Here is a 12,273-nt window from a genome sequence, read left to right on the forward strand (position 1 = left end):
GCTGCCTGCCTTTGAAAACAAGTTCATGTCTGCCTGCTGTCTGCCTGTCAGTGTTTGTTTTACCCATCAGGCCACGCTCCTCTTCCCTGCACCTGGCAGGTTCTCTCTTGGTAGCTACTCTGGGACATCTTTTATAACTATATCCTGACATGAAAAGGCACTCAGAAAAGGTGGGACAGGGGAGTCAGAACTAACTTTATTTTCTCTCTCCCCCCACCCTTCCTTGCTCCCTCTCTCTTCCTTTTGTTTTGAGCTGGGTCTCATGTAGCTCTGGCTGGCTTCAAACTTACTGTGTAACTGAGGATAACCTTGAACTTCCAATTCTCCTGCTTCCGAGTGCTGAGCCACCTCATTTATTCAGCACTGGGGATAGAACCTCAGGCCTTGTGCATGATAAGCAAACACTCTACCAGCTGAGCCACATTCCCGGACCTGATTTGCTTCCATTCGTCTTTTCTCTGCAAAGGCACATGCGCAACATACATGCCATGACACATGCCTCTTCCCCTCTCTTCAGGTCAAACCACTATCTAATCTGACTGTTGAGATTGACTTCCAGGTCAGTTGACTGGAGTCAGCGCCAGCTGAAGATGTACACTCAACGTCTCGCTGGGCAGAGTTCAGGCACGTGGAAAGAAGCGAAATGTTCCCATTCCTTTTGTCCCCTCCTGCACAGTCCACGAGGCAGAGACAGTCAATGAGGGCTGGAAGGCAAACAGCCAACCTAAGGATCCTCTTTCCATCTTCAGAAGGCTGAGAAGCCCAAGCAGGAGGTTAAGAGGGACCCTAAATCACCCCAGCTTACTCCAAACGAAATCACTTGCTCCCCACTGGCTAAATGTCGTGCACAGCTGTCCCCATTGAATTAATGGGAATACCACCCAAGGAGCTCTCTCAGCTAAACAATCTGCTCTGTCTACTCTAAGGGTTCAAAAGAAATTAGAGTCTGGTGTGACGGCAGAGGAGGAGGCAGAGGCAGGCAAATCTCTGAGTTCAAGGTCAACCTGGTCTACAGAGTGAGTTCCAGGACAGCCAGGGCTATACAGAGAGACACTGTCTTAAAGAAAAAGAAAGAAGGAAGGAAGGAAAGAAGGAAGGAAGGAAGGAAGGAAGGAAGGAAGACTAAGGAGATGACTCAGTGGTTAAGAGTGTTTACTGCTCCAGCAGAGGACCAGAATTCCCTTTCCAGGACCCACGTGGTGACTCACAATGATCTGTAACTCCAGTTCCAGAAGATCTGAAGCCTTCCTCTGGCCTCTGAGGGCTCCTACATGCATGTGATGCATATCAACTTGTGCAGAAAGACAAACAGACACACACACACACACACACACACACACACACACAATCTTAAGAAGGAATTCAAGTGAAAAATAATTTATGATAAATATATTTAAAAATGCAAATTGCTTAACAAACTTAAGCCACCTTACTGTTAGTTCTATAAGTTACTGGCATCAGGTAGTTACCTAAGTCCCTAAAGACTCCAATCACAAAGTGCGGCAAAACTGATTTAGCATGCAGGTATCTGCCAGCTGATGACATAGAAATTCAGCCTCTTTCCTGTTGCTGTGATAGAATATTCAGATAAAAGCAACTTAAGGACGGGAAGGCTTTTTCCTGGTGCTCACAGTTTGAGGGTACAGTCTATCTATCACAGCAGGAAAGGGAAGGAGTTGAAGTAACCGGCCACACAGTGCAGCCACGGTCAGGATTAGAGATTGATCAAATCCTATTGTCAGCCAGCTTCCTTCTCTTTATGCAGCCTTGGATCCAAGCCCAGAGAACAGCAAGGCTCTCCTTTAGGGTGGAGCAACTTATCTCGGTCAGTCTAATCAAGATAACCCCTTACAGCGACTTCCAGAAGCTAGCCTAATCTAAACAATCGGTTCAATCAAGTTCAGACCCTGTCAAGCTCACAGTCAGTGCACTCACTGTTGCTGCTCCATCAGCAGCTCCTCCTCCAGCTTCTCCCAGGCCACGGGAGTGTCCCACCTCTCCGGGTTGGCGATTGTTATCATCTGACTACGTGTGACATAGCAGAATGTGGAGTGAGATTGAAAAATCAGTGTGAAAAATCCATGTTTCATGAGTCAGGGAAGATAAGAGAAAACTCACAACTCTGCTGTAAATAAGGACCTGACATAGCCAAGCCTGTTAATATTGAAAGTGAGCTAATTAAAAGCTGAGACCCCCCCCCCCAAAGGGACTAACCTGTTCATTGAGGGATTAGGAGGAGCCCCTGGTCCTCAGATAAACTTGCTAAAGCAACACAAGCTAATCCTGCTGGGAGGAATGGAGTTTAGAAATGGATACTGGCCTGTTGCTTACTATTGCGTTTCTGAAAAACTGCCTGTGTTGATCCCAGTGTCTTTTTTTCCTTTTTTAAGAGCTAGCCAGTTCCCATTCCCTCGTCCTTCATTTAAGGCACTTTGACTTTTTATCCTTGAACTCAATGGCCCTTCTACTTAGAAACAGGAACCAGCTGAGGTTTTGTTTGTTTTTTTAGTGGCACCCTATATCACCAAGGTGGTTAAACTTGGCACACACAAGGGTTTGCCAGGGTCAAAAGAGAGCATCCAAAAAGCCAGGCTGATCTGGCATTCGCCCTGACCTGGGGTATTATCGATCACAGAAGCCGCATTTATTCCAATGCAGGGAGTTTCAAGTGCAGGCCTTATAATGAGTTAACAATCAGGATGTGGTAGCACGTGCTTGTAAGGGGCGGAGGCAGGTGGGTTCCAAGTTAGAGCTCACTTTGGGCTACATGGCAAGACTATGTCTCAGAAAATGGCAACGAAACAAACCCTGGAGCTGGGTATGGTAATGTGTACACACACCTGTGATGTGGGCACTTGGGAGGCACAAGCTGGAGGTGAGGAATTCAAGGTAAGGCTCAGGCACACGGGATTCCGAAAACAACAGCAACTACAACAACACCCCCCCCCCCGTCTTTCCTTTGATGTTCATGAGTAAATGGTGACCTAGTTTGTAGACTTTCTTTTTTCCTTCCTTCCTTCCCTTCCTTCTTTCTTTCCTTTCTTTTCCTTGAGGCAGGATCTTATGTTGTTCATGTTTGAGGCTAGCCTCAGATTCCCTATGTGTGTGTGGGATCTTTCTTCCTCTACTAGGGTGCTAGTGATCAAACCTAGGCCCTCGTGCATGCTAGGGAAATAGTCTACAAGCTGAACCACATCCCAGCCCTATATTTTCATTACTACATATGAATTACTACATTACTACATATGAATAGGGACCACTAGAAAACAATTAATAGGGTTGTATTATTTGAATTCATAAGCTAAAACCAGATTTCTAAAGAAATCTCCCCCAAAACTCTGACTCATTTTGCAGTAGGAAACCTGGGCCTTATGCAACACTAAGCAATGCTGAGGAGTCTTACCAAGCAGAAAAGGATGTAGCCAATGGAATCCTATTTCCCCTTCCTGTGCAAGAAGAAATTATGACTAATTCACATAAGTAATAATCAACCAGATATGTTATCGACTGTCCAGCTCACTCTACAGAACCATATGTACTTGTAACAGTGGAAATTCTGGCTACTAGCTTTCCCATAACAGGGTGTTCAGGCTTCTTGTATACACCATAGTTCAAATACATCAAAGCAAACCCCCTAAAATTGGCTTACATGATACTACTACACCACATAATATATTATAAAAATGGGAAATAAAAGTATTCCCATAATTATGTATTGGAGAAATGCTTCTCATTATAAAACACCAAGTCTGGGCTTCATATTTTTCAGTCATAAGCTTTGCAAGTACATCACTGAGCACTGGGCTTGTTGTCCACACCCCCTCTTTATTACTGACAGGGTTTTTCCTCTGTTGTAGAGAGGAAAAGAGACGGAGAGCAATAGAGTTGTGTGTCCACCTTAGAGGGGCGGCAGCTAGAGAAGATTGAGCACCACTACCTGGGGGCGGGAGAGATGGCTCCAGTGAAGAACACTGGCTGCTCTTCTAGAGGACCTGGGATCAATTCCTACCATCCCCATGGCAGCTCACAACTGTCTGCAGTTCCAGTCCCAGGGGATATGACACCTTCTTCTGACCTCTATCAACTCCAGGCACGAACACGGTGCACATATATACAGTCAGACAAAACACTCATACATATAAGATACAGACAAATAAATCTGAGAGGGGGGAAGAGACAGACAGACACAGAGAATGACACACAGACCACACACACAGACACACACATATACACACACACACAGTGAGAGAGAGGGGGAGGGGCATACCTAAAGACTGCATGCTCTAGAGAAATTTGCATGAGAAGTCATCAGAGAAGATAACTCACCCTAGAAATACAGGCGACCTGTGTCATGCCTATGTATATCATGCAGGTGTTAAGAACCACTGGGGAACTAGTCACACCCTGAGAGCAAGGTGGTATCCCAATTGCCTTCCCCTTGCCTTGAACTTGTGACAATCTTCCTGCCTCTGCTCCAAAGTGCTGGGATTACAGACACATACCACTACATCCAGACGGATTGACTGATTGATTGATTGATGACTATTGTTTTTCTTTTGAGATAGGGTCAATATATACAGCCAGAGCTGGCCTTGAACTATCCATCCCCCCGTGTTAGTCTCCCGAGCACCAGGATTACAGATGTGTACCACACTGGCTTTATTCCTGTTTCCTATGGTCGGATTCACTCTTAGCCCTTGGAGGAAGTCTGAAAGGAAGTGACCAGCAGTGTCTGGATGAGGAATATGCTCCCGTCACTCCGGCTGAAACACTGGCGAGCAAAGGCAGAAACAAGAGACTCCCTCCTTTCTACCAATGCCAACCCATTTAGCTAATAAAGGAACAGGAGGTAGTTTCCATACATTTTAATTTTTGAATTATTATCTTTTATGTTATACACACAACCCAGTTTTCCCAGCACCCTATTCCTTGGCTTGTTCAAATTATCTCGTAGTTCCCATAGGCAAGAACAAGTGTGCCAGTGTGTCCTAGTGAAACTCGGGTGAGGCAGACAAGTCCACGCCTCAGAGAGTTTGCAATTTCATAGACAAGACGAAAGACAAGATAAGGCAGGCAGTGAAGATCCCCTGAGAGAAATAAATCGGGCTAGGTAACATGCTACAAGGACTTCAGAGAAGGAAAAGGGATGTTCTAGAGAAAGAGATAAGAGAAAACAAGACAAAACCTTTGAGATGCTGCCACGGGGATCCAATGAGGATTGCCACGACATGACCAAGCTCTCATCTGAATTGTCACATGCAGTGTGGGTCACTGGGGTGACCTTCCCAGGAGAGTGCTGCAATGAGGAGCATGATGGGACTCTGGCCAAGGTAGAGTCACAGCAGGGGAGAGTGTCTAGAAAGGATACTAAAGGGGCTCCTGAGGACAAGCTTGTCACCTGTCGAGTCTCCTACTTTTCTTTTTTCAATTAGTCACCATTTTTTCCCCCTTCAACTTGTCTGTGGATCCTTCAGGTCAGGGCAAGCAGAGACAGCTGTGGTTAGAGATGGGGAAACACTAAGTATCCCCAGGGGAGATTCTGAGAGAAGGAAGCCACCCTCGAGAGAGTGCAATGACTTTTAGGGGAGGCTCCAAGACAGAACAGAGCAGCTGGTAGTGGCAGAGGTTAAGATCAGAGCTGCCTCTGGGAGGTGCTGCTGGCTGCCAGGAGACAAGAGCTCACTGCCAGTGTTGAAGAGTCCTACATCTTCCTCTGGGTCGTAGCAATAGAAGCGTTTACCTGAGTAAAAAGGCACTTACAGGAAGCCCTGAGGTGCCCTCCCTGCTGTAAAGCCCTGGAACATCTCCAGCACAGTCCAACTTGGAGGTCTGAGCTGAAAGCTTGGAGATCTGGGAACCTACATGTATGGTGCAGTGGAGAAGAAAAGTCACTGAAGTCCACTGGGTTGAACTCCTTGGTTGTTTCAAGCAGTTCCCTCTTTTCTGGCAGAGGAAAAGCAAGAGAATGCAGCAACAGAGACTGAGAGATAGTAACCAGGGATACGGGTGGCATGGTAGGAAGAACAATGTTCTCTCTTCCCAGGGTCCATACTTGAAGCCTCTAAGTATGTTACTTTACTTGTCAAAAGGACTTTGCAGGTGTAAATTAAGGATCGAACTGGGGGAGATTATCTGGGATTATCTGGGTGTAGCCAATATAAGCCTAAAAGCATTATAAGTGGTGGATTGAGCCAGAGGAGCCAGAGGTGGAGTTATGATGCCGGAAGCTGAGGCTAGAGTAATGAGACACCGGCTAGTGGTCACTCAAGGAATACAGGCTGACCCAGGAAGCTGAAAAGGCAAGACAGGTGGCTCTAGCAACTCTAGAAAAAAATGCTGCCCTTCCTGCTCATGTCCGACTTCTGACCTCCAGGGTAAGAGGATACATCGGGTGTGGATTTAAATCTCTGCCTGTGGCATTTTGTTACAGTAGCAATGGAAATGAATTCAGGCAGAAAACCAAAAGGATCAGGTATCCAAGTGGGGTAAAAGAGTCGTTGAGGCAACGGTAGAGGTCAACCTCAGGACCGCTGCCAGGCCAGGGAGGAGCAGGGGATAACCCGCCAGCTTCAGGGAAGGGAAGCTCACAAGACCCTGGCAAAGGCAGCTTCAGTAGCAAGGTAGGTTTTGGAGAGGATGGCGCATCTGTTACTTGTCTCAATAAACCAAAACCACATGTGAAGCAACAATGTGTATCATATGGGGTCAGAGAGGGCACACCAAACAGCAAGGGGAGAAAGGATGACAGAAGCCATCTGGGCATCATTTGGGGGTATTTTCTGGCAGTATTTCCAAAGGTGATAACTCTCATGTGTTTCTGGATTCCCAAGAGTCCAGTCTGGAGTGATACCAGGGAACACTCTTGGGATCTGGACATGGAATCAGTGGCCAGGTTTCTGGATGTGCTACTAGCTGGCCCTGGTTTCATCCTTCATGTAAGACTTACTGGTGTAACAGCAAGCCAGAGCAGTTGGAAAAGGATGGCAACCTTTAACAGGCCAGACAGGCCCTTGTGTGAAGCCCTTGACGATGAATTCAGTTAGCCAAGCTCTCATCCCCACTCCACAATGCATGAGGAGGTAGGTTCCCAGCTCCCGGAGGTTTCAACTCAGACCTCCAAGTAGGGTTGTGCTGGAGGGAGATGCTCCAGGGCTTTAGAGAAGGGAGGGAACCCCCAAGGCTTCCTGTATTTAGATTCCCTTCCCGTTTAATCACTCAAGCCCTGAAGCTCTCAATGTGTATGACAAAGCCTAGCAGAACCATAGGTGGCAGAAGCTGTGGGCTTCCCAGTCACTCAGAGACACATCCTATGTGGCCCTCAAGTCCTCCAGACATTATGCTACCTCATTGCTACAGTCTGGAGAGTTGAGATTTACCTTGCTTGGGGGTATTCTCAGGCAGGTAGCTCATATCTCACTGGTCTCTGAATAAGAACCATCTAGGTCTGTGATACCATGTGGGGAAAACACAGGTCTCTTTCTGACTGTTACTGTCTCCTTGGTGGCAGATTTGTGGGTGTCAGAGGACCTGGGTTGGGCTGTGATGAAAGCTAGAACTCCCTCCAGAAACACATAGACTCATACATTTTCCCATACACAATTCCATTAAGGCCCAGATGACCCACAGAACACTATGTTTAAGAAGTCTTATATCACTCTTTCCTATATACGGGTCCAAGTGGTACCCATGACGGTCTTAGGAGATACAAGAGACAACTTGTAGCTCAGTTGATGGACTGTTTGCCTAGCATGCCCAGGGCCCTAAGTTGGTTTCTGGCATCACATAAACTGAGCATGATAGAACATGCCTTTAATTCTGGAACATGGGTAGTAGAGGCAGGAAGATCAAAAACTCAAGGTCATCCTCTGCTACGTGGTGAATTTGAGGCCAGTCTGGGCTACATCATACCTGTCTTCCCTCCCACAAAATTTATATTTATTTTAAAGTGTTTAAAAGTCTGGGTGTGGTGGAGCACATCTTTCATCCCAGAACTTGGGAGACTGAGGCAAGTGAATCTCTGAATTTGAGGTTGGCCTGGTCTACACAGTGAGTTCCAGGATAGCCAGGACTATGTAGAAAGACACAGTGTCAAAAAAATAAATACAAAACCAAATAAACAAAAGATGTGTGATTCCATTGGTCTTATAACTTAGGGTCAGGAAATGCTAAAATAAAAAGTGAGTCTATGTAGAGATGAATATCAAATATTATAACTCAAGTGGTGTGTCAGTTTGTAAAGCGCTGTGGCCAAGACTCACGGGGGACCAAAGTAGGGAACGTCTGTGGGATCGGCAGGAGGGTTAGACACAAAATCCCTTCCTTGCCTCTTTCTCTCTTTAGATTATTTATGTTTTTATTTTATTGTTTGCATATGCAGAGTCCACAGAGGTGGGTCAGAGGTCAGCTGGTCCACTGCACAGATCCCAGGGATCACGTTTGTAGCCAGCACCCTCACCCACTGGGCCATCTTGGCAGCCCTGCTTCATTTTTTGCTGGAAGTGGTGATCACAACTCAAAAACTGGGCTTCGTGTCTGCAGGTGGGAGAGCACAGCTGTCGGTGTTTAGGCTAAGGAGCTTGATCCAACTGGCCTCTGGCAGCCTAGGATAGTCAGGGGCCAGCTTCCTCCATCAGCAGTGGCTTTTACTTGTTCAAGGTGAGCAGCTCATCTCCCGTACCCCACAGTATGTTAGCTCAAACAAGTCTGACTTGTTCCGTGTGTGTGCCTTTGTGTGAGTGTGAATGTGTGTGTGTGAGTGCGTGAGAGAGTGTGTACATAGGGGGTGTGGCAAAGTGGGGAAGAGGGGAGATAAGTGACGGGGGCCCACAGAAGATATAAAGTGCCCCCACTTAAGGGCTAGGCTGGAGAAGGGTCCCTAGGGGCGGGGGACAACAGTTAGTTCACAGGATTTTATTTTCGCTCCTCACACAACAGGAGAGGGCTCTTACCTCCAGAGGAGTCAGCACCCCGAATCCAGCAGGAGAGAAGGTAACATGGGGGCTTATCTAGTCATCTCTTTTAATGGACACCCCACTCCTGCCTGATTTCTTCTTTGACTGCTTTTCTCCTTCAGTTTAAAGAGAACTTCGCCTGCTATAGTAAGACATGCCTGCAACCCCTTCACTGCTATAGTAAGGCATGTCTGTAATCCCTTCACTTGTAAGGCCCAGGCAGAGGGGTCGAGTTTGAGGCCAGCCTGACCTAAACAGCAAGATATCTCACAAAACAAAATGAAACAAACAAACAAAACCCACCAAAGAAAACGTAAGCTAAAATAAGGAGAACCTTGAACTCGGTTCTGCATTTGCGCTCTGCCAGCAGTGACGGGAGACTGGACCGTGAGTAACTGTGGCTGCTGTGGGTTTGAAGGTGGACTGGTAGATTCTTTCTACATCCTCAGTTTGGGAAACAAGGATATTTGCAACATGACTGCACCGGGACTCTTCGGTAACAGGGAAGAGAAGAAGTAGGAGGCAAAGGTGAACTGGGTTTTGCCTCTGAGCTCTCCCTAGGGGTCAGACAGGACAAGACAAAGCGAAATCAAACCCTAATGCTGGATGGTTGGCAAAGTACGTAGGTGAGCCATCCAGGGTGGGAGTGCCATTCAGGATGGTGCCGAGTAGAAAGGCCACATCCTCCGGCTCCTGTCTGTAGAACACGGTTACAAAACAATGCAGGCCTGTCAGCTGTCACAGGCCTTGGAGGTTTCCAGCGTTCTGGTCCCAACCTCTTGTCAATGTCTGTACTCAATTTTGGCTAAGTTTTCTGTTCCCTCAGCAAGACCTGACACTAAACACCAGCTTCCCATAGCATGCTGGGCTCCCATTGTGGAATGCCAAGTCTGGGCACTTTATGAAAGCTCTCAAATCCTTCAGTTATGAAATCTCCGTCCCCTTTCTATTCAAGGTGATGGCGCTATACAGCTGCCTTCCCTCTGGTCTCGTCACATCCCCTGGAGTGCCCTCCATTCCTTCTTGTCACTGGAGCCAGGATACTCTTCCAAAGATGCAAATCTTTCATGCCACTCCCCTGCTTAAATCCTCTGGCTTTTCCGTGGCACCACAAGTCAAGCCCTGGACCACAACCTTTGAGGGTCATGTGATCAAGCCCCAGTGACTTTTGGCTTCCACCTCTTCCCTTTGCCTGATAACCCTTAGTCACCTTGGTCCTATTGCTGTCTCTTGGCTGTATCATACTCTTTTTTTCTCATCCATGCTGCCCCCAGCCCCCCAGTCTGTAATGTTCTTCTCACCACTTTGTCTAGCCAAGCTCCATCTTTCAATTAGCTCTTGGTAAAAATGTCACTTTCTCAAGGTAGCTCTTATTGAACCTGTTCTCTGAAATCTGCAGCCAGACTCAACATGTAAATATTATACATATGAATGAGATGCATTTAAATAATTATCATGTGGGTAATAGGGTCCCTCCTTTCCCCATCAGCATGCTCATTCTATAAATGGGAACTATGTTTTCTTTAATGTCTGTTGGTGCCTAGCCAGTGTTGTCAACCCACTTAAGAACCAAGTGACTGAATAAGATAAGGCTTAGATAAGACAGCAAGAGAGGTCTCCTAGAACAGTGCATGACCTGCCCTTTCATCCAAAGAGCTAAACGCACTTGGAAGCAAGAGTAAGCCACAAGGAACAAGCGCTGCTTCCCATCTAATCACCAGTCCTGTGCCAGGCTTGGGAACAAGGCATCAGCTTGGCTCGAACCTGAATCTACCAAGACTTCTGTAGATAGGGACTGTGTTCCCAGCCCTTGGATTCTCGGGATGGAGACGGCTTTGATTCTGGATTTGATTTTTGTACCACCTAGTTGTTTGATCTCAGACATTTTATAGAACCTCATGGAACCTCTGTGTTCACATCCTAAAATGAGGTGTGTTGAAGGTAAAAACCCAAGCAGCCTGGACCAGGCAACAGTACACAACTTAGCATCGAGTTGGAAGGATAGAGCTCTTTTCTTTAGCAAGCTGGCTTAGGCACATTCAGTCTTTCACACCTACAACACTGCTTAGGATAGAAATAAAACCAGGGACTGGAGGATATCATCTATAGAACTCTGTCCAGTTCCCCCACCCACCGGAGCCCTGGGAGCTAGCTGAGCAGAACTTTATTTTGCTGTGCCTCCTTGAATCAAGAGAGTGGTGTGCTCGGGAGGTCAGGTGACCCCAGGAACCTATTATTGAAACAAGAAAGAAGACCAGAAAGAGAAGACCAGAAAGGCCGATAAAAAAGAAGGAAGAGAAGAGAGAAAAGGGGTGGTGGTGGCTGGGGCCAGAATCAGGAATCCAAGTTGTCAAGGGGCAGAGGCTGCAGAAGGGACATGTTGAAAGGAGGATTCAGCCAGGTCAGGGACTAGCGCTGGGAAGAGGAAGGAAGGGCAGGCTCCTGGCAGCAGGAAAGGGGGTAGTGACCTGTTAACAACCTGGAAAGAAATTGGGGAAGCGGAGGGTGGGGAGGGCGGCCGCTGTCACCTTGCGTTCTCCAAGAGGGCAGGCAGGTGATCTGGGCTCTCTGGAGTGGCGGGCTGGGGGAGGGGTGGGAAGCAGGGAGTGGGGTGTGCCCCGGGCCGGCTGGTACCTGAGGGTCCACTCGCAGTTCACCCACGTAGTACTGCTCCAGCCAGCGGCGGGCGTTGTCCGAGTGTCTGTGAGGTGGCCCATCCAGGTCGGCAGTGATGTCCTGGCCAGCCCGCGCCCGCAGCAGCTGCTCGCCCCCAGGATGGTGCCGCACAAAGCCGGTGAGGTCGTAGAGGCTGGCCCCGCGGCGGACCCAGCAGGCACCAGCCGCCAGGCGCCGCTGGACCTCGGCGGGCGAGAAGGAGGCGGCGGGGGGCGGAGCGGGGGCCATGGCGGGAGAGCGGAGCTCGGAGCTCGGAGCCCGGCCGTCTGCTCCGCGGCTGCCCAGCGCGTCTCTATCATCTCGGGAGCCCGGGCCGCCGCAACGGGCCGGCCGCCACCGCACCTGCTCATTTGCATGCCGGGCTCTCATTGGCCACTCGGTGGGACGCGGCTGGTGCTCGGAGCCGCCTCCCCATTGGCCCGCAGGGACCCGAGCCCCGAGCGCTGGGCACGGAGCGCGGGCGCCAGGTGGCCCTGGGCAGGTAGAGGGCGTGCCCGCCAGGTGTGTCCGGCTGCGGGTGGATGGCAGCGGATCGAAGTGGACAGTCCGAACGACATCCTCCGTGACCTCGTATCTTCTACTTCAGCTTCACGGGAGAAACTAACTGTACTGAATTCTGCAGTTTGCAGAGGCGACAAAGATAAAA

At 48.5% G+C, this 12,273-nt stretch overlaps 1 protein-coding gene across 1 annotated transcript in view; it reads right to left on the reverse strand.

The window, feature by feature from the left end:
• The window catches only part of Fa2h (fatty acid 2-hydroxylase), a 54,749-nt gene extending 42,808 nt beyond the window's left edge, over positions 1–11,941 (reverse strand). Inside the window, exon 1 of the mRNA XM_041650126.1 lies at positions 11,586–11,941. Within this exon, the coding sequence (XP_041506060.1) occupies positions 11,586–11,855 (270 nt within the window). The 5' untranslated portion in view covers positions 11,856–11,941. The remainder of the gene's footprint in view (positions 1–11,585) is intronic.
• Between the last annotated feature and the right edge of the window lie 332 nt (positions 11,942–12,273).

Source organism: Microtus oregoni, unplaced genomic scaffold, assembly GCF_018167655.1.
Source record: "Microtus oregoni isolate MIOR12 unplaced genomic scaffold, Mior012 000004F_ref0000308, whole genome shotgun sequence".
Classification (NCBI taxonomy): domain Eukaryota; kingdom Metazoa; phylum Chordata; class Mammalia; order Rodentia; family Cricetidae; genus Microtus; species Microtus oregoni.